At 31.8% G+C, this 25469-nt stretch overlaps 1 protein-coding gene across 3 annotated transcripts in view; it reads right to left on the reverse strand.

Moving 5' to 3' along the window:
* Positions 1-652: 652 nt before the first annotated feature.
* Positions 653-25469, reverse strand: part of Arl6 (ARF like GTPase 6) — a 31749-nt gene continuing 6932 nt past the window's right edge. For 2 of the 3 annotated variants that reach the window (XM_071615430.1, XM_027943227.2), the window contains 6 exons: positions 20687-20748; positions 20135-20203; positions 17413-17507; positions 13674-13803; positions 11968-12023; positions 2430-7331 (listed from right to left, as the gene is read on the reverse strand). In XM_071615430.1, coding sequence (XP_071471531.1) covers positions 7306-7331; positions 11968-12023; positions 13674-13803; positions 17413-17507; positions 20135-20203; positions 20687-20748 — 438 coding nt within the window. In that variant the 3' untranslated portion in view covers positions 2430-7305. Of the gene's footprint in view, positions 1117-2429; positions 7332-11967; positions 12024-13673; positions 13804-17412; positions 17508-20134; positions 20204-20686; positions 20749-25469 lie in introns of those variants that run through there. The other variant, XR_011708355.1, reaches the window with a different exon arrangement.

Raw genomic sequence — 25469 nt, forward strand, 5'->3', positions numbered from 1 at the left:
CCATAGTTTAGCTATAGTGAATTGAGTGGGTCCCTCACTGTACTATGCTTATTTTAAGTTTTTTTTGGTATATATACCAAGAAGTGGGATAACTGGGCCAAATGAAAGTTCTATTCCAAGTTTTCTGAGAAATCTCCATAATGCTTTCCATAATGATTGCACCAATTTGCGGTCCCATCAGCAATGTAAGAGTGTACCTTTTCCCCACATCCTTGCCAACATTTATTGTTGCTTGTGTTCTTGATAATTGCCATTCTGACTGGAGAGAGATGAAATCTTAGAGTAGTTTTGATTTGCATTTCTCTAATTGCTAGAGATGTTGAGATGTTGAACATTTTTTCACATATTTGTTGATCAATTGGGTTAAAAAGAAAAAGCATTATCCAGAAAAACAATCTTTTCATTGATATGTTTAAATTAATTAATAAATTATTAGTATGTTTGGATTTATTATTTTATGTTTTTATTCAGGTTTACTATTTAATTTTCTTTTATTTTCAATTTATCATTTCCCCTTTTTTTTTCCTTTTTTGGATCAGGTTTTTATTTTAAAAATTTTATTTTAAAAATTTAAAAAATTTTAAAAATTTAAAAATTTGGATCAGGTTTTTATTTTAAAAATTTGAATTTAAATTTTTAGTTTTTTCTATATTTCTTTGTATAGCTTCCTTTTTGTGGGTTCTTCAGATGCTACAATAAATATACTTTTCAAAGTGTATATAGAAAAAATATTTTTCCAGTACATTATATAGAAAGCACAATATTGGACCTTTTACTTTCCCTGTTTATTTTCAGTTGTCTTTTTTTAAAAAAATATTTTTTCAAGTTGTGATGGATACAATAACTTTATTTTTATGTGGTGCTGAGGGTCGAGCCCAGTGCTTCACAGGAGTGAGGCAAGCGCTCCACCACTGAGCTACAACCCCAGCCCTATTTTCAGTTGTCTTATTGGTCACATTTACATACACTGAAGTCCCATACCACAATGTTTTCAACTGTCAAACACATTTTAAGAATACAAGAAGTTAGCAGCATGTAGTATTGCATACCTACAATCCCAGAGAATGGTGAGGCGGAGGGATCCCAAATTCAAGGCCTACCTGGGTGACATAGATCCTGCATAAATATAAAAAATAAAAAGGGCTGAGGATGTAGGTCCGTGGTAGAACTCCCTGGGTTCAATCCCCAGTTTCAATCCCCTGGGTGGGGGGACAGAATACCAAATGTTCTTTACCTTCTGGTGCTTTTTCTTTTTAAAGAACTTCCTTTAGCAATTAGTTTAGAGCAGGTTTGAAAGCAATGAATGCTCTTGGATTTTCTTAATTTCATCTTAATTCCTGAAGGATTTTTTTATTGGATATAGAATTCTGAGTTGACAGTTAAAAAAATTTAAAATGGTGTGTCACTTCCTTCTGGCCTCAACAATTTCTGATAAATCAAGTAATTTGAATCAGTGTTCCCTTAAAAGTAATATGTCATTTTTATGTCACTGCTTTCAAGTTGACCACCTAAATAAAATCTATAATCTATGCTCTTAACCATAAGTGGAGAGTTTTTTGCTACAATTATTTCAAATCCTTTTCATGTACTGTGCCTTTTCTCCTTTTCTTCTGGGACTCTGCATAAATGTAGACTTGTCTCCTAAGTCCCTAAGAATCTGCTCATCCTTTTTTTCCCCCTGATATTCAGATTAAATGATTTCTAATTTATCTTCAAGTTCAAGGAGTCCTTCCTCTGTCATTTCTATTCTGCATTTGAACTCATGCAGTGAGGCTTATTCCAAGAATATTTTTTCAGTTCTAAACTTTTCATTCATTTCTTCTAGTTTTATGCTGAGACTTTTTACCTCTCCATATGTTTACACTTTGAGCATTTTTATAATACCTGTTTTAAAGTCTTTGTCAGATATTTCTAAGATCTGTGTTACCCTGACATTGCCTTTTCTTTGCCTATGTCATTTTTCCCCTCTGATTTTTGTATACTTAGATATTTTGGATTTTCTTCTTGATCTCTGGAATATTATTTTGAGTCTAAATCTTGTTTAAATTCTATAGAGATGTTGATGATTTTAGTAGGAGTTCAACCTGGTTGGGTTTAGGCCTAAAGTTACAAGTCTTGTTAAGGATTTGTTTCAATTTTATGCTTTCAAACTTTTGCATTTTTGTTCCTATCTAGCCCATATGTATGCCGCCCAGGGGGCCAATCTTGAACTTGAGTCATAGTCTATTTTGTAGCTTAGTTTTCAAAGTTTGAGACACAGGTTTATATTGAGGATCTCCCCTTTCTGATCCTCTGGCAAGAAAGTTGGCATTTTGTGTACTCTACTCTGCTGCATGTTTCCTGAGAAAGAATTCTCATGTCTGGGGCCAAGCAGTGTATAGAGTGAACAAAAGCATAACTATGTTTGTAATTAAGAAAATATTTTTAGTTATAGTTGTTACTTATTATCACATAACTTAAAAATATGTACAAACTGAATTATAAATGTTTCCACATTCTACTATACATATTTCAAGACCATCAACACTAGTTATCATTTATCTCAAAATAAGATTCATGGGGAAACCTGGAAATCTAAGCCAGATCCTTGGGGACAATCTGAAGCTTCACAATCCGTCAATCTCTTGCCACCCATTTAAAGAAAAGGAAGGAAAATGACTGTACAGAGCAAAGACTTGCCTATGAATCTTATGGGGAAGGGGGAAAGGGGGTTTCAAAGAATTACTTTCAAGCCATTGGTACCTAATGTTTCATTTTTAATAATTATTTAATAAGTAATTTCAAATTACCCTATTACATTTTAGGTTAGTCTTTAGCTGTTTTGAGAAATCATATAGAGATTAAGAACACATAAATTTGGTGCCAGATCTTCTAGACTATAAACCCAGGTTTTCCAATATGTTTGCAGCATGAACTTAAGCATGTTACTTAACCTATCTTGCCTCATTTTCAATATTAAGAGTTCAGCAAAGTTTTTGTGCAAAAGATCTGTACAGTAAACATTTTAGGCTTTATGGGCCATACACACTCTCTGATGCTCCTTCTCCTTTTTTTAATACATCCTTTACACATATGAAATCATGATTAGCTCAAAGACCATGCAAAAATAGGTTAACAGTTTGCTGACCCCTGATCCATATAAGAGAGATAATAAGAGCATTTACCTTAACAGGATTGATATGATGATTAAATAAATTAATTGAATTAATATATGTAAGGTGTTTACAAAGTACAAATAGTAAAAATTATAAAGATATTTATCATTATTATATTTCTAAAAAAATTTATTTTAAGATAACTACTATTCCTGGATACCTTCTCATATTGCTTGGTGACTTGAAATTTGAAGAAGGAATTTGTCTTTTCTGATTTATTCCAAATGCCAGAAAGCTTGACATTCTATATTGATGAAGCCCCTAAATGTGGCATTAAAACTAAGTGATCAAAACAAAGTAATGATTCTGAAGTAACCCTTACAAACCTGAGCAGAAACATCCATACTAAGAAAGATTCACTGTAAAAATGCAATAACTATATTACCTAAAACATCCAATTAAACACAGAATAATTTCTCAGTCATTACTGTATTGCTCTCCAGCCAAAGTTTACACACCTATTCATTTAGGTGAATTTCTAGAATCAGTCATTTATTTTTTAAAACTCAGAAATGAGAGAATAATCAGAAAACAGAAAATATGCACAATGTCAACTGATGAATTTGCCTTAAGTATTAAAACAGACTGAATGTTTGTATTCTTCCAAATTTCCTGTTTTGAAATCCCAACCTCAAATGTGATATTAGGAGGTAGGGCCTTTGGGAGGTAATTAGGTTATAGGGTGGAGTCACATAAGGATATAATAGAGTTAATGCCCTGATAAAAGGGACCCAAAGAGTTCTCTTGCCTTTTTCCACCACATGAGAAGAACTCTGTAATGGGAAGAGGGCTCTCACCAAGACTTTATAATGTTGGCACTCTGATCTCAGACTCCCAGCCTTCAGAATAGTGGGAAGTAAAAATTTCCCACTTTATCAGCCACCAAGTCCATGGTACTTTGTTATAGTAGCTGAAACTAAAGACAAGTATTCTCAAGGATAACTGCATATAACACAACACTTGTGTGCCAAAATCTTAAGGGAGAAAAAAACCTTAAAGTAATTAGAAGATAATCCATTATTTTTAGTAGACAGTTTCTAAATAGAAAACAAATATATAAAACTCAGCCCTTTTGTTATTCATAAAACACAGGCTTAGTAAGGCCACATACAAATATTTAAACATAAAACATTAAATATAAGGTTTGAACATTTTACAAGGTGTTATATTCAAATGCAGAGCTTAATGAACTAAACTTTATAATACAGTGGTGTCCAAACATGAAAAAAAACACTTGTTTCAGCTTTTATAAGGTATGTTTTAGTTATATGCTAAATAGAAATGCAATAATTTTGGCTTGTACACACATCTGTATTGTTACTCAACTTACTTCTACAGAATTTCTACACAAAAATGTAGATCAGGGATAGATATCTGTAAACTATAACCTAGATTTTGGAGATCATAGAAATAAGAGTCAGTACTTTTCCTCCTTCTGAAAAAACATACATAACAGTTTCAGTTAACATAGCTTGTAGAGAATTTACTTAGCATCAAAATAGCTTTGAGAATTATTTTTATCAAAGTCATTTACGCTCAGAGTTTAAAATATAAATAGTATTAATAGTCTTAAAACAAAAAGGAAAAAAGTGAGGGTTGGGGAAATAGCTCAGTTGGTACAGTGCTTGCCTAGCATGCACAAAGCCCTGGGTTCGATCCCCAGCACCACCAAACAAACAAAAGAAAAAAGTGAAAAACAGACAGTAGTCCCTGGCCTCTGACTTTCATAGTATGGCTCCATCCTGGTCTTCTCAGACATTTTAGTCATTTTGGGGGGCAGATAAATCTGTACTCCTAATACCTATACTAATTCTCTTGACTCATCCCTCTTAAACAGATTGTGGGGTACTGAATTTCAGTAACACCATTTACTAGCTGTGACCTGCAGCAAGTTACATAACCACTTTAAGTTCTAGTTTCCTAATCCATATAACAAATAACAGAACTTAACCACATAACGTTATTGTGAGGATTAAATAGTGCAAAATTCTGAATGTGTAATAATATCTGATTCATGATTTTGTATTCCTATAGTGATAATTATTACTGTTGTTACTATTTTCTTTTAAATTATATAAATATATTATATATATTATATAATTATAAAATATATATTTTAATTGTCAATGGACACTTATTTTTATTTATTTGTATGTGGTGCTAAGAATCAAACCTAGCACCTTACAGCCTCACACACACTAGGCAAATGCTCTACCACTGAGCATAAATCCCAATCCATGTTACTATTTCTTATGGTAGGTGAGGATTTGAATGTCTTTTTCTATCCTATAAATTAGTTATATCAGTTTTTAAAAAATCACATTCAGTGTTTTCATCATAATGTCTTTTCTATATTTGAGGCAACTCTAGATCAATGATCATTTTTATCCTTATCAAAAAATTTATGAGATGTTGGCAAAATGTTGGACCATTGGAATATTCTGAATAACTTTCAGTTTGACAAATATAAGATTGCTGGTATTTCTGGATTTTGAGAAACTGTATTATAGAACTTTTACTGTAGTTTTAAAGTTAGTAAGAATTCTGTTAAAAAAAAACACTATTGTGGTTACTAAAACACATTTGTATTATTAACCCTCTGTATTTCTTTCTGTTTTTATCATTCTCATAGCTAAGGATGTTTAAGATATTATACATTCCATTGCTTTTCTTTATATTTAATGTTTTCAGGATTGACACCACTGATCTATGAACTGTTTCTCAGTGATTAATTTAAAACAAAATCTTGTATTTATAGTTCACAATTTAAGTGGTCTTTAAGTTGTGAAAAGTAACACAACTAGTGTGCTTGAGATGTCTAAAATTCCAAAGAGCATTTATATAGCAGCTTACTTTCAAGTCTGTGTAGGCATATTTTAACAAGGTACTACTATAGTCATTTGGAGGCTGCTATTGTTTGTATCTCAAATGTCTCCCATTGGCCCCTGTATTGAAGGCTTAGATCTCAGACCATGGTGCTGCTGGGAGGTAGTAGAACCTTTGAAGGTGAGGCATAGGGGAAGGAAGTGAGGTCCTTCTGAGTGTGCACTTGATACTGGGACCAAAGACTCTCCTCTTACTCTCTTGCTTCGGAGTTTCCATGAGGTGAGTAGCTTCTGTGGCATACTCCCCTTATGATGCTCTGACACAGGCCCAAAAGCAATGGAGCTAGTCACTGACTGAAATTTCCAAAACTGTGAGTCAAAATAAACTATTCCTTTTTAAAAAATTGATTATCTCAGAAATTTTGTTACAGTAACAGAAAAGTGACCAACACAGAGGCATTTTAAAGGAAAAAACAATTTATGATAATTGTTAAAGTCCAACATTAATTTCCTGTTTTACTTTAAATCTAAAGATGTAATATTTTCATTCAGCTAATAAAATGAAATTATTTGCCATGTTTGAAAAGGTGCTCAGATTCTCCCTCATTATATTTTAAGTTCTGTGAAAATAAGGAATGACAACGTATTTTGTATCACCATTGCCTTGGGACTATGCCTGACTGTTCAGGGTAGAGATGTCTAAAACACATTGAAAAAAAAAAATTTGTTTATCTTGGCCTCATATTATGTACAAATGTTGGCAGTAAAACACCAAATACCACATTACACAATATTATTTTTTTTCAGCAAAAACAAACTATGCAAGTTGGTAAGCTGCCTTTTTTGTTTTATTGATAGTGACACATACTAAAAAATTAATATATATTAATTATCCATGGTCCTTTATAAATATTTAAAGCTATTTTCAAAAGCACAATTCATACTAAAAAATCATACCATAAACTACATATTTAAAAAGACAAAAATAAAATACATTAAAGATCATAAATCATGATGGGATATTGAGATGGCTCATAACTCTTTCAAATATTCTGATTACAATCAAATGTAGACCTTTACCAAAAAGTTGATAATTCTAGGGATTCCTTTTGAGGAAAGATTTAGTTTTTATGTAACAAATAGCCAGATTAGCATACCTGAAATTCCTATGGTCTTAAAAAGCTCTTCAAAGTCCATTAATGCAAACAGAATATCATAAAGTATTCCTGGATGCACACACACCTTTAAAAGATTTTAACGTACTCAGTTTATATTAAATATATTCCTTGGATTCAAAATTGTTGAGGTTTCTAGATCCTATCTTTTCATGTCTTCACAGACTGGATCTGATCTGATAACAAAAAAAAAACAACAAGAATTATTAGTTTCTGAAGGACAAAAATCTATTTTCTAAAGTAAATATGAAAAATGTATGTAACATGGTAAAACCCTATGTGTACATGTTTTTCTTACACAATTCATACTATAGTTATATTTTTAAAATCAAAGTTGTACATACAAATGGTTAATGAATCAACTAGTTCTATAAGGCTTGTTTGAAAATAGCAGCTTCTTGCTTCATCTTTCTTTCCCCTTTATAGAATCGAGTACTTGCAGCTCTTTTTAGGTGATCGTTTATGTATTTCTAAGTACACTTTAATATTAATTCTTGAAAGTAATGTAATAATGAGGTTTCAGTTCTTACACTTTCATGCTCTTCTGTACCCTCACTGTGTTTCTACTACTCCCATCAATTTAACATAGTGATGCAGTCATTATCAATATGATAACTATGTAAATTTTATGCACAGCTGATTTAGGTGGTACACTCTGGTTAGTAGTCTTTTCCTCTACTATATTGTTTTCTTTCAAGGTAGTAATTTGACTTCCCACCTCCACATTAACCCGTCTAGGTTTTTAAAAATGTATGTTTTAACAATAATCCAATCCCAATACTTCCAGTTTAAATCTTTATTATTATGAAGCACTTTGCATCATATTCATCTCGAAGAATTCTTCCATAGAGTCCTACAAAATTCTCCAAAGTAGACCAGCTGTTCTCTCTTCCTGCCAGTTAGTTATTCTTATGAGATTTCCTTTCATTATTATTCTAGAATATCTATTAACAAATGAGATTCCTTCCCCTATTCTGTTTCAATGTTCCTTATTTTTCTCTTCTTGATTTATTCTCTTGTTTTTAAAGACTACTCCTTTCAATACTAGACTTTATACAATCAAAGATGTCTTTATTCTGTTGTCACAATATGTTGATATTGTTCTGAGAATATTTTCTCCATGAACTTTTTGTTATAGCTTCTAAATTGTTGCTTTTGAGAAGTCTGATGATATTTTATTTATTTTTCCTTAGGAAGCTTGCAAATTCTTCTATTATTATCAGGGCTGAATTTCATAAACAATGCACCTTGAAGGGGATTATTTCATCCATTACACTGGGCTTTCAAAAGGACTTTCAACTGCAAACTCATCACTCAGTTCAGGTAAAGCTCTATCTGATGATTTGCTACTCTTTATTTTCTCTGTTCTCTTTTTCTGACTTTCTTCTTAATTGAATATTGGGCCTTATAAACATGACCCCTTTTTCTTTTCTTTTCAATTTCCAAATCTTCATCCTTTTGCTGTTTTCTGGGAAATTGCCTCTATTTTATTTATTTTTTGCTGACTTTTCCATTTTTTTCTATTCTATTCTTATTTTCAAAGGATTATTTTTTTGTTTGTTTGTTTTTTGTTTCTTATCAAGAAGTAGTATCCTGGTCCTATTCATGAAGACAGCATCTTATCTATTTGAGGAGACTTAACGGTTTTTCAAAATGTTCTAAGTTCTACTTCCTCTAACCTGCTTTTCTTGTTTTTTTACATTCCCATATTTCACAATGCTTTCATCCTCATGTCTGGTGATCATTTGCCACTTGTTCATACGTACATGTGAACACTAAGAAGGCACACTGGAATCTGGAAATATGTGAGGAGCTTGTCAAATATGGTCTTCACTATAGTGTCTGGCTAAGTCATTTCTGTGGGAATCTCCAACATTAATACCTTTAGGTTTTTTCACTACATTGGTCTAATTCCTTAAAGATGACTTTTCCTAATTTTTGCCTACCTTCAGTGTTTCCTGGGAAAAGTAGAAGACAGAATTACAATATTTGATATGAAAACTTTTAGTCACTTCTGACTTTCACTTCAGCATTACCATACACAGTTATGTCTGGTGTTTTCTAGTCCAAAGATATTCTGCTTGACTTCCATACAGATATTCCTTCAAACTTCTTTGTGGGAAGGATATATAGCCATATCTTCTCTCTTCAATTCCATTTTCATCCTTATTTTAAATTTCCACCAATTTCTGAGCTTTCAAGAGGATCTGCAAAGCAAATTAGGCTGCCTTCCAGGATTCCCCAGTACTAACTTGGGATTCAGCTTTCTGAGATCTGTTAATCAATCAACATCCATCAGATTCACCTTCCAAAATTCGGCTGTTCTTTTCACCACTTGCATTCATTTTGCCCACATAGGTTAATGTCTTTTTAAAAGGTCCCTTTATTGTTAGTGAGATTTGGGAATAAAACTGTTTATGTGTTCTATCTTCTGTTTTTCACTGGAGTTTCCAGATGCATAGTTTATAACAGCTTAATGTTAAAATCTAGAAGTAGAATGGGGATATGGCTCAAGGGTAGTATGCTTGTCTACCATGTATGAAGCTCTGGGGTTTAAATGCCAACACCACAAAAACAAAACAAAAAGGTTTATAATCTTTAAGCATTATTCAAAGTTTCAAAGCTAGAAAACTTATTGCTCAGTTATATTTTCTGGAGGATTAAAAAAAAACTTCATATTCTACTCAAGGGTTGTCTTTGGGTGGTTATAGGTGCTTAAGTAATGAGATTCTTTCCAAAAGAGAATAGAGTCATAGACTATGCATCATTTAGTATTTCACAAAAATGTTTCTAAATTTTAGCTTAAAATAATGAGATGAAATTGGTCCAAAATGAACCAGAGGTCTTTTTGTTTATCATGATAGGAAATTTCAGATTCTAAAAGCAAAATGAAGAGACCAAAGTTCAAAACATCTTTCATAGTTAGATTTATATAAATGTTTTTAACTAATGATTTAACAATTACAGACTAGTCTCTTGCATTTACTATTATTTATTTTGCAAGATAGGATTTCATCTCTTCAAATAGAGGGATATAAGTGGGAACATCAAAATGCAAACTATTTATTATTATATAAGAAATATGAACAAAGAATCTTTTTAAACCAAACTGATATATTTATTTTTATTTTTTATCTACATATTTATTAATTTATACCTCTGTTAAATAGTGTAGTTAGGTAAAAGAGCAAATTTAACATTCACTGACTTCTTTAGTACTTTAACAGAGACAATATATAATTAATTTGTATAATTTATGACATTTTAAAACTTTGCAGATGAAGAAAATTATCTTCACAAGACACTAAGAGATGTTAGCTAATAGGTTAAGAGGTTAATTAATAAATAGGGGAATAAATCTACTAGACTCAAGAGCCCCACTGTGTTTTACTAGTGTTTCATGCTGCTTAGAGACAATAGGGATACTACCACTTACCTTGTGAAGACTGTTGTAAAGAGAACATAAAGTAAGATGATAACAAAAGGACACAAAAGCATTTCCAACAATGTGTCCTTCATAAGACTTGGAAGTTAAGACAGTTAATGGGTGAGAAAAGTCAAAGAAACAAAAATTTGGTGTCAAGAGGAGTTGGCAGTTGGTACTATGATGTTGGATCTTTACTGACACCTAGTGGCCTGATTGCTACAGACAAAATAAAGCCAAGGTGGGTGGGAAGGGCCTAAGAGCTTAACTTAAAATCTAGATGAATACAAACTTATTTTCAGTTAAGTACTATGTTCTGAATAACTTTATTATGATTGATCATAGGGTTTCTATTCTATAACATCTTCACTATAACAGTAAGAACTTGTGAAGAAAAGAGGGATGAAAACATGTTTTTGATACATTCTCTGGAATTTTCATCTGACTCCATCAGTTTGTGGTGGGAATTCATCCCATTACCTTGATCATTTCCTTTACCATAATCTAAGAATCTAACTTGGTGTATGTGTGCTAGATCCTTGCTATTTTTTCCCAATATGTAGAAGATCACTGTAGAAGAAATCAGAATTTATAACCAAAAAACAATAATTAGAATTTATATCTTGTTATTTACCCTTATTCAGAGTAAGAGTCTCCTTAAGAATGATCTTTAGTTGTTCTATTTAAAAAAAAACTTTTGACCTAGTTGTCCAGATTATGCAATAAATACCTATAGAACTTGGCTTCATGGACTTCTCTTCTTGTTTTACATGCATCAAGGTATTTATGTGGCTAGCAGATAATGTAACATTAGGGAAATTATGCATCTTAATTTATTCCATGATATATTGGCTGGCATCAACCTATGATAACTGTTTTGGTGAATAACAAACAGAACTACAAATACATAAAGCATCATAGAATAGCAGTATTTATAATACTCAACATGTGTTAAAAGTTCTATATACATTTTATATATAAATGAAGCTACACATGGAGTATTTATAGCCTGATTCTTAGAAGATACATGTCATTCACACTTATTTTTAGTTATTGACAATGAAGCCCAATAATCATACCAAACTTCAAATGTGCTTCAATTATTAGCTCTAATGGAAATTTGGTGCCATAAATTAAAATTATTTTCTAGATTTGTCATATATATTGATTGTAAAGAGGCAAACACTTTAAATAACATATGAAACTTAAAGCGTAAAAGTAAATGGAACAAACTATTGGATACTTACTGTACTGTTTTTTCTGATAGCAGAAACAGATGGAGACAAGAGGAAAAAGGCAATGATATAATAAAAATAAAATGTAGACAAGAAAATAATATGAGTGGAAAAGAAGTAAAGGCTAAAGATACACAGTACTTTGTGATGTACCTTGAAGCCAGTCTACACCTTCTTGCAATCCTTCTCCTTTTATGGCATCACTAGCACTGAAATAAAATCCATAAGAAACAAATCAATTTCATTACATAATGAACTGTAAGAATAAAAAATTACAATTTTTCCACATGACAAATTAATACATTCTAGTAATATACACTTAAGGAAAACCAGTTAAGAAATGACATTGAATATAAATAGGAAATTAAAGACTGAGGGCTCAGGACCAAGACATGAAAAACATTTTCATAATTTATATAGATATCACTAAAGTTATTCTAAGAATAGTACTTAGACTTACATTAACAACATGTAAACTTTGAGTTATTATTCCAGTGGTGGTAAAGTTTGTAGAGTTACCATCCTACTTCAACTAGCCTTGAAGGTTCAATAACAGCTACTTACAAAAAAAAAAATGCTTGAATTGGGCTGGGGATATAGCTCAGTTGGTAGAGTGCTTGCCTTGCATGCACAAAGCCCTGGGTTCAATCCTCAGCACCACACACACACACACAAAATGCTTGACTTAGGCTGTAAAACAGCTACATGACAAGAGTCACTTTATTTGAAATGTAACCTGATATCTATAACCCATAATTATAACTTTGATAAGCTGGTAGAATAGAATAGAAGCCCAGTAGATTTCAATCACAATTTTATATTTATGAGCTGCATGTACCTGGCTAGGTTACTTAACACTTTGTCTTTAATTTTAACATCTGCAATATGGGGAAATATAATTACTCATTCAGCACCAAGGCTAGCTCTTAATGTAAGCTCTACTACATTCTTGCTTCTTATTTTACTCCCTCTTCTCTACTTTGGTGTTCAACCTTTCCCTTTAGTCTCTGTAACTCTTATAAAAAGGAGAAAACTCTGGTAAGAGAAGGTCATCTTGCAACAGGGAGAGGTAAGTGGGTGGTAGGTAGAAGGGAGTGGATGGTACTAACAGTATATAATAATATATAACCTCTAGTTATTATTTTTGATACATTTTAACAGAAAGGTATATAATATATTAGTAAGAAATTGTTTTCCAAATAATGCATAATAATTTCAGATATTAATCATTTGAGATTTCAACTTTATTAGTTTGTCCAAATAAAATTGTTATTTCTATTTATTTATTTTAGCAAATATTTATTGTGTATCTATTATTTACCAGGTACTATCACTATTGCAGAGGTTACAGAAGTGAGAAGAAAAAAGAAAATGACAAAATCTCAACTCTTACAGAACTAACTTATTAGTATAAGAAGACAAGTTAAAAATAAATAAACAAACAATAGAGGTCATATGGTGTCCTAAAGGAAGTACCACAGCAAGCCAGAAAAAAATATTTTGTAGAATGATTCAGATGGGGGAGAGGTGAGAATATACAAGTACAAATGCCCTGAGATGGGGTTATGGTTAAATGTTTCCACATACAGAAGGAAATCTCTGTGGTTGAAGTCAGGTGAATAAGTGGGCTACTTAAATTATTCCATTATAATAGTGTTTACATTTTTCTATCTCCAAAAGGATTTAAAAGGGTTTTAACAGTAATATATTTCTGAATATCTGCATTGCCACAATTCTGTAAAACAAATCCTTACTTTACCTAGTACTCTGCTTGGTCATTTATAAAATGAGATCAGAAACAAAACAATGAAGCTTGGATATCTTTCAGAATGATAAATAAAGTAAATATAAAACTTTACCAAATATGCCATGGTTTATCTTTGATGTTCTCTAAACACAGCAACTGAGACACTTTTACAGATGTCACTGCATCTCTAAGATCCATTTTGTTTGCAAAGAATAAGATTGGAATTCGACGGTGTTTAATATCTAAAAGAGAAAAGAAGACTATCTTACAAGTTCAGCTTATGGGGTCACTTTGCCCCAAATTCTTAAAATTAAAATAAAATGCTTTCCAGTTAATTCTTTCTATATGACACATGATAAACATTTAAAGACACATACTTTCAAGCATGTATTTGAGCAAAAAGAAAATTTTATTGATATTTCTTCCTAAGACCATCTGCCTTCTGGTTAGAAGCTTTAAACAAAAGATAGATGAGGTTGGAGAAGGGGACTCAATGAGCGGTTACGAAGAAGAATCTATACAAAAGGTTCAAATATATTGCTTGTTACATTTTGTCTTCTAGTACTATGCAACATAATTTATTTAATTAAATGTAAAAGTGTAATGTATTTGTTACTAATCTTTTTAATTTTTTTTTAGTTGTAGATGGACACAATACTTTTATTTTCTTTACATACTGAGTATGGAACCCAGTGCCTCACACATGCCAAGCGAGCACTTTACCACTGAGCCACAGCTCCAGCCCAAACAATGCTGCAATGAATACATTTGGATATAAGGTGGGTATGCCCACAGAATAAATAGGATAGTGGAATTGCTAGGTCAAAGGACATGGAAATTGCTGTTTTTTTGATAGATAGTATTTTTAAACAAAGGCTATCTTTCCTTAAATCTCTATCAATTTGCGCTTCAGCAACAATTTATAAAATTAAAGGTTTCCATTCCCTAGCCAAAAAAGAGTTACCAAAATTTTAAAATCTTTTCCATATGCTAGATGATTAGTAAAAAGTATGAACCCAATGTGTTCATTTGTATTTTTTTGAGAAAAGCCACGAATCTTATAATATTTACAAAATATGTTAAATGTACCTTTTCTGTTGAACTAGCTACACTTATATCTGGATAATTCATTGCCTTTCTCTGTTTTCAATTAACTTTTTATTTCCTTACTGATTTGTAGGAACACAAGTAGTATGCCCTATAGCTATTATATTAGTTGCAAATATTTTCCCTTGTCCATCATGACTTTTGAGCGTTCATGGTACATTATTTTGCTCTTCAAAGATTTTTTTATGTCTTTCATTAAAAAAAATGATTCATATGCATTTCAGCTGAGAAATCCCACCCCTGAAAATCTATACCATAAATTAAATTAATCAGTACAAAAGGTATACAGACAAAGCTTTGGTTGAAGAATCTAAGGTTCCCATTGTGTTTGAGGCAGATTTTGTTAAGAACTATTTCATTTCATTAGTCAACAACTTTGCAGGGATAGGTAGAAAGATCAATAAAAAGGAAACATCTGATCAAAAATGCCTCCTCAACCCAGATCAAAACTAATAAGCTTTAAAAGTGGAAATGATACATAAATGATATAGGCTAGGTAATTTTTTTTTTTTTGGGGGGGGGAAATGTAGTTTATTTTTATTTATTTATTTATTTTTAAAAAATTTTTTTTATTGGTTGTTCAAAACATTATAAAGCTCTTGACATATCATATTTCATACATTAGATTCAAGTTGGTTATGAACTCCCAATTTTACCCCAAATACAGATTGCAGAATCACATCGGTTACACATCCACATTTTTACATAATGCCCTATTAGTAACTGTTGTATTCTGCTACCTTTCCTATCCTCTACCATCCCCCCTCCCTCCCCTCCCATCTTCTCTCTCTACCCCATCCACTGTAATTCATATCTCTCCTTGTTTATTTTCCCATTCCCCTCACAACCTCTTATATGTAATTTTGTATAACAATGAGGGTCTCCCTCCATTACCATGCAATTTCCCTTTTCTCTCCCTTTCCATCCCACCTCATGTATCTGTTTAATGTTAATCTTTTCTTCCTGCTCTTCCTCCCTGCTCTGTTCTTAGTTAGGCTAGGTAATTTAAATTTTTTTTTGAATAATTTTGAGATCATCATATAAAAACACCAAAGATATTCTGGTTAAGCAGCAAGATTTGTTAAGAGTTATTTATGTATTTAAGTTTTGCAATGCTGGGGATCAAACACAGGACCTTCTGCATGCTAGGCAAGTGCTCTACCACTGAACTATGTCCCTAGCTTAGCAAGAAGGTTGGAAAGCTCTACAGTATTCCTATTCTATTTCTAACAAATCTACAGTTTTTTAAAACCACCCTTCTCTTCTAAAACTCCTAGCACAAGGATTATTTAAAAACTTTTTGACATGAATAAGGCTAGAAATTTAGAATTTCATAATATACTGGAGAATTATTTGTAATAGGGGAAAGGGAAGGGAAAAATATCCATCAATAGGTAAGTCACTGAATAAATTATGGTATACTCATAGTACATAATGTTAAGGATCTTTAAAAAGATCACATAATCATACAATTTGACTTGGAAGTATTTCCATCATGTAGTGTTGAAAATGGGAAGATGCAAAAGAGTCTAATAAATATGATCCCATTTTGGTAAACAACAATAGCCCCAATAGCCCTCAATCTTACAGATATCTTTGGAATTCACATAGGTATATTTTTATGTGTGTGTGTGTGTTCATACATTCATACACATGACACATTTAAAAAATGTGAATGAAAAAATATCAAGTTGTTAATACTAGTCTGTTAAAAAGGGGTGGAGAGCTGGCAGTTGGAGATTAAAAACAAAAAAGATTTGTTTTAAAATATCCACAATAAATACGTAAGAAATTCTGTGATCATACACACACACACACACAGACACACACACCAGTTTTATATGCTGCTAAATGATATGAGCAGCACAATTGTAAAGGAGGAAAGGTTTATTTAAGGCTCATGGTTTCAGAGGTCTCAGTCTATAGAAGGTTGGCTTCATTCCTTGAGGCTCTAGATGAGGCAGAGCACCATAGCAGAAGGGTGTACAGAGGGAAGCAGCTCACATCATGATCAGGAAGCAGAGAGAATTCCACTTGCCAGATACCTAAAAGCCATGGCCTAATTCCCACCTCCTCCAGTCACACCCTACCACTTCAGTTACCACTCAGTTAATCCCTACTGGGATTAATTCATTGATTGTCTCACATGTGAGCTTCTAGGAGACTCATTACATCCAAACCATAATACACACACTCTCACAAACTCAGATATACAAGGAGTGATATATCTAAAAAAAGTAACCAAATTAATTTTAATGGCTGTTGAAATATATAGATTTTTTACTTTATTCTTTTTCTGTTTCTTTTTTTTTTCTGTTGGCACATATTATTTATGTAATTGGGAAAGAAGGGCATTTTTATTTTTATTTTTTAAAATTTACTTTATTTCAGACAGGGCCTCACTATGTTGCCAAGGCTAGACTTGAATATGAGATTTTCCTGCCTAAGTTTCTTAAGTAGCTGGGTCTACAGGCATGGGCCACTGTGTTTGACATGACATTTTTGTTCTTGTGGAAATAAATGTTAGAGACTCAGAAAACACTGCAAAGAGCTTTGAAATTTAAACAATATGGTGATATAAAGCTATTCTAAATTTTGCATAACTAGCACATTTTAAAATTCAAGAATTTTAAATAAAATATAATTAGACAGTATAAGCAACATTTTTGGTTTTTATCTAATAACAAAACAACACACATAAATAGATCCTAAAACAGAGATCACAGACTGAAAGACAGACATACCTGGATGATTCAGAAGAGTATCGAGCTCTTCTTTGGCCACAACCATTCTGAGTCTATCACTACTATCAATGACAAAAATAATGGCTTGTCCTTCTCTGCATAATAAAATAGAAAATAAAATATACTATTTTGGTATAACTCAATGGACATTTTGTGTATTTTCACATATGAACATCTATGTCTGTATTTAAAATGGAATTCTGATGTTTTATACCTTGCCTTTTTTTTGTAGTATGGTTTGTACTTTTATATGAAAAAATAAAGCTTCCCAATAGCATTTCTCAAAATTTCTTTTTACCATAAACCATAGTGAAAAACTAATTTTACACTGAGATGCAGGAATTGTATATACAAGTATACATAAATATAATTAAAAGTCTCCTGAAACATTACTTAAAAATAGCTTTTATTTTACCCTAGTTTACATTTAAAAAAGGTGATAGCCACTGAACTCATTTAATGATCCTATCAGCATTTCAAAAATCATGGATTCCTCTGTACCCTTCTTTCAAAGGTTATAATATATTGTATGCACCATCAAATAAACCTGTTGTTGGACTTCATTCTGTTATTGGACTGTCATTAATAATCAAATGAATAAAAATAAATGAAACTTCTAAAATACCATTTATCCTATCATCTAAAAAAATGAAAATGTAGATTAACACAGCCACACCCTGCTAGTGGATATAGAAGCCAGTACAATTGGAAATATCAAGGGCTTTAAAAATGTTCAATTACTTTGAGCAAGTCATTTTATTTCTGAATTCATTCTAAAGTAATGTGAACTATAGCTAAGGTTTATGAAAAAAGTTAACTGGAGGATCATATGTATCTTACTCTGAAGAAACAAATGACATTCTTTCTCATAGGAGTGCTTTGTTTTGATAGTAAAAATAATTATTACTGTATGTATTATTAATCTTTTAACCTTTTCAGTCTAATAGGTTAAAATACACTTATTTTTTATAATTAGAAAAATACAGAGAAACTAATTATTGTAGGCTTCTCAACAACAAACGTATTTACCATTCAGTCTACAATTTAACCACAATGTTCCTGAATTCATTAATTTCTTTCAAAAGCAGTAAAAGGAGTTGAAATCAGAAAATTTTTTTCTTGTTTTAAGTATTATTTTTCCCTGTATTTTTGTTCTCTGTAATTAAGATAAGTATTTTTTTTCAATTTGGAGCAAATAATTTATAATTATACAAAACTCCTTAACCCCTAAACTGAAAACATTTTTCAAATATGAAGTTCAGTACTTAAAAATCCTTGATTTACTTTTTTCTTTTTTTTTATTGGTTCATTTTAGTTATACATGACAATAGAATATCCATTTTAACATAATTATAAAAGCATGGAATATATCTTGTTCTAATTCAATTTTAAAAGGAATTTCTATCAACTAACTAAAGGAAGAATAAAAATCATGTACTGAAAATTTAGATTTTCAAATAATAAAAATAAAAAATCATCATCATCATCATCATCATCATCATCATCATCATTATCTCCACAATTCCCCAGGGAATTTAATGCAGGATACCATAAACATGTTACTTTTCCTTTTCCAAAATGATCCTCAAATTGGAAGCGCTCTCCTTTTTTTCTACCTCAGAGGTACTCTGGATCTACATATTTAAATAATTTCAATGTACTCTAAGTACTTACTGAAAAGAATATCTCCTTTTGTTCATATCCCAGGAATATAATATTTGTTATATTTGCAAGAAAGAGTTAATCAACTTATTAAAATCTAAATCTGATGTGGTAGTCTTCTTATACCATTTCAAAGCAGGAGTTCATAATATCAAAAGGGAATTTAGTTGGGGAATACTATTTTTACGTTTCAGACTCCAAAAATGAGTTACACTGCTTTTTTTTGGGGGGGGGGGTGTTAAACATCAGAACTTTATTAGTTGCTCAAAACATTACATTGATCTTGATATATCATATATCATACATTTGTTTCAAATGGGGTATGAATTCTTATTATTCCCATGTGTACAGATTGCAGGATAACATTGGTTATACTGCCACGTTTATACATACTGCAAAAGTTCTATCAATATTAGAAGTTAATGAATTTAACACCAAATGCAAATCTTGAGAAAGTATAACATATATGGATTCTAATAACTTGACAGCTGTTAATCTGAAGTAACTAGTGAACACTTATTTGCATATGCTGAAAAATATCCTGTTTAAAATTGCTCATGGAAAAAACAGATCAACTGTTAGTACTATTATTTTAAGTAAATTTGGTAATAATATTTTATCTACATGCTAAGCATCATACTAAGCCTTAAAGAAAGGAAATCATCTCATCCTTAGATAAGTTCACAATCCCATTAGGGAGGCAGCTACAGTACTTGACTTTGAGATAATAGTAAGTAAGATTACAGAGATATAAACGGATAAGGTAGTGGGCAAACACAGGGGAAAGAATAAATAGGGAAACAGTGACAGAGGAGGTGACTTTTGAGCAAATTCTTAAAGCATGAATAAATTAACCATAAACTAAAAATATGTAAGGTAAAATGGGACATTAAAAACAGAATGGCACATGCAAAAGCTCAATGTTATGAAGGACCTGAAGCATTTGAATTAAAAAACGTGCTTACTTATATTACATTTGAATTAGAATATGTGCTTAAATTATAGTATATTATATTAAACTTTAATATAATCATTAAACAATATTCATAAACATACTTACTTATAATAGTGCTCCCAGAGATTTCTATATCTTCCCTGACCTGACATGTCAAACACTGTAAAAGACAAACTTAAAAAAAAGTATGAAGTATGACTATATTATAAGCTACTAACTTACAGTATAACTTTTATTTAGTATTTTAAATTGTTTTCAAAGAAATCACCCTTGCTATATAATAATCAATGTGGGCCAATTTTTAAGAGTTCCAAAAAATGAATTCGTACATATGATTTTTGTAATGAATAACACAAAAAGATACTTTATTTGCTAATGAGGTTACTTAGAATCTAAATTCTATGTTTTGAACAATAAACCAGAGGTAGTGGTACAAAGTATTAGAATCTACAGGTTTCTAAAATAACAAATTACTTTCTCTAAGACTAGGAGGGATGATCAGGCTCAGGCAGATTTAATATGGTTACTTTTTATTCACAACTTCTTTTTATAACTTTATTTATTTTTTATTAGTGCATTATAGCTATATATAATATTGGTATTCGTATTGACATAATCATATCTATGACTTTTAGTCAAAGGGATAAAGGGGATTACCTGGATGATTTGAATTTCTCTATGTTGAATCCTATTGTTGGAACTATATCTTGAGACTGAGCCTATAAGAGAAAAGACAAAGTTTAGAAAATTGCAATTAACAAAGAATTTTTTCTTGTGAAAAAAAGTGTTCATATTTTACATTTCTAAAATATGTCACAAAGGAGATGGCAGCATTAAACAAATTATAACTTTTGCAATAGGATCAATGTGTATAAATTTTTTTATAGCTGTTCAAACTTTATACTGATTTTAACTGCATAACATCCATGTCTTAATTCACATTTTATTTTATTAAGAGTTACCAAGGACTTAAAGTTTTCTTTTTCTTTTTTCTAAATGTTTGTGGTTTTTGTTTTTGTTTGTTTCTTTTACTTGGTTTGGGATTTTTAATTGCCAGTTTGCAACAAATAGAGAGCAAAAAACTTTTTTAGTAAGGTAATAAATTCATCCATTGATTTAACTCAGGAATTTTCTATTGATGATACACTGTGCCTACTATAAGCATTTTTTTAAAAAAAATTTTTAAAAATTTTACAATCATCATTTGCTTCAGATGTCAAATACAGCTTCTAGGTTAGGTCATGTATCCATATAAGCAAAAATGATTTTACCTTATAATTCATCTCATCGAATTTGTTTTAAATTGCTTTAATTTCTTTGACTTTATGACAGAGACATAATCATATACATAGACTTCAATTCTACATATCAGTTTCATCTGTTGGGATCTCATCTCCACTTCTAAATACTACAATGTCCCAATATTTAATTCTTTTTAAATATATATATATATATAAATATACATATAGAGCACAATTTTTCATGTCTCTGGTTGTATATAGAGTATATTCACTCCAATTCATGTCTTCAGACATGTACTTTAGATAATAATGTCCATCACATTCCACCATCATTGCTAAACCTCAGCCCTCTCCCTTCCCCTCCCACCCCTCTGCCCTATCTGTTTTTTAACAGGTCTAATATATCACCCTGAGTTCATACGTGGAATTGTCTAATCTTTCAATGCATATTTACTAAGTTTATACAAATACCACCTTGACTTCACGTCTAGACTGTCCCTGTAAGGATTCTGGCTGTGGGTATGTACAAGGCAGCGTTCCTCTGGTGAGCAAACTCATGGAGGGTAACAGGCACCACCCTGTTATCCATATTTGGAATATTCTACAGTTTCTCCCTGGAACTAGTAAGATGACTAATACATGGTCAATGCCTAGCTCAATGTCCTTGAGAGGAGGCTCTGTGCTAGAGTCTTATCAGCCTCGACCTTAATCTCAAATACTCAGCTTCTGGGAATAAAGGAACTCTCTTAGACAACACCAATGTGTCACTGTGCCTAAACCTGCCCACATAACAGTAACTTTTTACAATGAGCAATATGTACTAAGGATGTCAATGACCTAATGTAGCCTATGGATATAAATAAAGCTGGCAGCTCAGATGAGAAGCTCTTTTACTTTGCCCCTGCACCTTGCTTGCTTCTGTCTTTCTTTGTTATTCTTTACATGTCCCTGCTCTCAATGAGTTTATAATCTAGAGAAAGTAAATGAATTAACAACTTAATAACAGATAAATACAATTTTGAACAGTGATAAGTACAAAGACAGGTAATTGGGGTGAAAGGGAACAGGGCAGAGGAAGGCTGGTATATGGCACAGTAGAGTCCTCAGGAAGGGCTGCTCTAAGAGAGTGACATCCAACACAAGAGTAAATGGCCATGAAAGAGAAAAGCTATGACAAGCTCTTGGCAAAGAACATTCCAGTCTTAGCCTGTGCAGCAATGATCTTAGAGCAGGAAGGAACCTGACACTCAGAAAAAGTATAAGGCCTGCTTGTCTGAAGTATATGGATAAGTAAAAGAGCTGTATATATTTAGGTAAGAAAGGTAGGTATTGAAGGCCTACGTAGAGAGTTCTGTGTGATGAAGACTGCAAGGGGGCAATAGTACAGTAGGACATCTGTTGACAAGTTGAACAGGCAATTAAAATGCATTTTACTGAAAACTCATCAAATGTCTCTTAGCATTTCTACCATCAAAATTATTCACCCATTTGAATAAAACATCTACCTACTTTCTGATCCAGAGCTTTAAAGTTATTCTTGAATCCTTCCTTTTTTACATTCCATATACAATCATTTTCTAAATCATTCTCTTTACAGGTTCTATCTCACTTCATTCTGGCCCTTATTATTTCTTGCTTTGAATTACTACAATAGTCCTTTTTTATTTGTTCTTTTTAGGTATACATGACAGTAGAGAATACAAACACAAAACACGTCTTATTCTAATTAGAATCCTAGTCTTGTGATTGTACCTGATGTGGAGACTCACGACTCACTGTGGTTTATTTATATATGTACATAGGAAAGTTAAGTAAGATTAATTCCACTTTCTTTCCTATTCCTGTCCCCCTCCCTTCCCTTCATTCCCCCTTGTCTAATCTATTGAACTTTTACCCCTACCCCCCATCTTGTTCTGTGTCAGCATCCACATATCAGAGAAAACATTTGACCTTTGGTTTAGTGGAATTGGCTTATCTCACTTAGCATAATAGTCTCCAGATCCATCCATTTACAGGTAAAAGCCATAATTTCATTATGTTTTATGGCTGAGTAAATATTTCATTGTGTATATCTACCACATTTTCTTTATCCATTCTTCTGTTAAAGGGCATCTAGGTTGGTTGTATAGCTTAGTTATTGTGAATTAAGGTGCTATAAACATTTATGTGGTTGCATCATTGTAGTATGCTGACTTTAAATCCTTTGGGTATATATACTGAGGTGTGGTCAAATGGTGGTTCCATTCCAAGTTTTCTGACAATTTGTATAAACTGCTTTCCATAATGGTTGCACCAATTTGCAGTCCCACCAGCAACATATGAATGTACCCTTTTCTCCACATCCTTCCCAACATTTGTTACTTGTATTCTTGATTGTTGCTATTCTGATTGAAATGAGAGGAATCTAGGTAGCATAGCCAATTAAGAGACTATTGAGACAATAGAATTACCTTGGACAAATTAGTTAAGACTAAGTTTTCTTAAATGTGAGGTATATTTTTTACTATCCTTAGCTCATAAAGTTATCATGAAAATTAAACTAATGGGTGCAAAACAAACAATACTGTGTCTAAAAATATGCAACAAATGTCTGCTGTTATTATAATCATACTCTCACTGATTTCTTTCAGTTTTGCCTCCATTTTTTTCCCCATACTACCACAAATATAGCTTAAAAAGAAATCCCTTTCCAGTTTGCCTCACATCATTATGCTCACTCTGGTAGTCTACTTCTGGGAAATTTAAATTCAAATGAAAACACTGAAGCTGTAAAGTCACTGGGGTCTGGGTACCCTAATAGTAACATTAGTGAAAAAGCCTGCCCCTGAAGTACCCTGGTCTTGCTTTTTTGAAGTTTATTCATCTTTCTCTTTCATCCATCTTAAGAGTTGCCATAGTATTTTTCAAAAATACCTTCCTACTTGTTTGTTCAAAAAAATTATTTTCTGCTACTAAGATATCTGCCTCATATATTAGGATTCCTCCCACAAGCTTTGAAATAGTTTCCTAATTTTGTTGTCCAAAAAAAATCTCCACCATCTTTAAGGGTTCTCAATGTGTCAGTCACATGATAAAATCATCAGCTATTATCTAATAAAAACATACAAGTAACAAAAAAGTGAGGAAGTTAAAGCTTAAAGAAATCTCAGAAAATACAATCAAAATAGTAACCTTGTTTTCATTGAATTATAATTAGAACATTCACCTAACCTCTCCACAAATATTCAGCTTCTCCACAAATTCCCCTTTAATATGGTATTTTATTTTTAGATGTAAAATTCATAAACTTTCTTTTCTTCTCCATCAAAGTTAAGATACTCCACAAATTAATCAGGATAGAACATACATGGGGGCTAGTGCTTCCAGATCACGTACAACTCATTTTCCTCTAAAGTATTCCCAAAAGATAAATCTCCAAAATTAATCTCTCTCTGCTCTCTTCATGAGCAAATGCATTGGGCCATTCTCTAAACTAGTCAGGGGATGATATAAAGCAAGTGAAAAGTATAGGAACAGATCATCCGAGACAGTCTAGGGATGTATCAACCCTAACAGGAATGAAACAGACTTCCAAGAACCTATTTAGTTAGTTTTATAACATCTGGTAAAATCCAATATCCTGGCCCAAACCAAAAACATCATCTATCAATTTATCACCCCAAAATATACTTAATTGCTGAGCATTATTCTAGATATTTGTAATTCAGTGCTTAACAAGTTAAGTGCTCTATTATGCTGAAGATAAATTTAACAAGGAAGTTAGCAAATGAATATACAAGGTAATTTCAGATTGCTAGGAACTGGAGGAAAAAATTGGAATTTAAAAAGAAATATAAACATATCTTTTAAGGAAATGATAGCTGCAACTAGATTCTTAAAAAGAGACACAAAAAAGGGCAAAGCAAATTATTTTTCTGAGACAGAATAGCTGCCTAAAGACTATGGTTCAGGAAGTGGTTAACAGAAATTAGTAAAGCACTATTATGTGAGTTTTCTTGTAGCAAAACTTACCAGGAATGTATATATCATGTGTGAAATGTGTTAGCTTTACCTACGTTTTAATTATTAAAATAAATTGTTCATATGCCTATTTCTGTCTTCCTGTCCACTACAACTGATATGTACATCATACTTTTGGGGAAAAGTGTCTAATTTTCATAGAACCTATAAAAATGTCCATTCATTCTTTCCCTTTGTTT

Source organism: Marmota flaviventris, chromosome 8 (assembly GCF_047511675.1).
Source record: "Marmota flaviventris isolate mMarFla1 chromosome 8, mMarFla1.hap1, whole genome shotgun sequence".
NCBI classification, from domain to species: domain Eukaryota; kingdom Metazoa; phylum Chordata; class Mammalia; order Rodentia; family Sciuridae; genus Marmota; species Marmota flaviventris.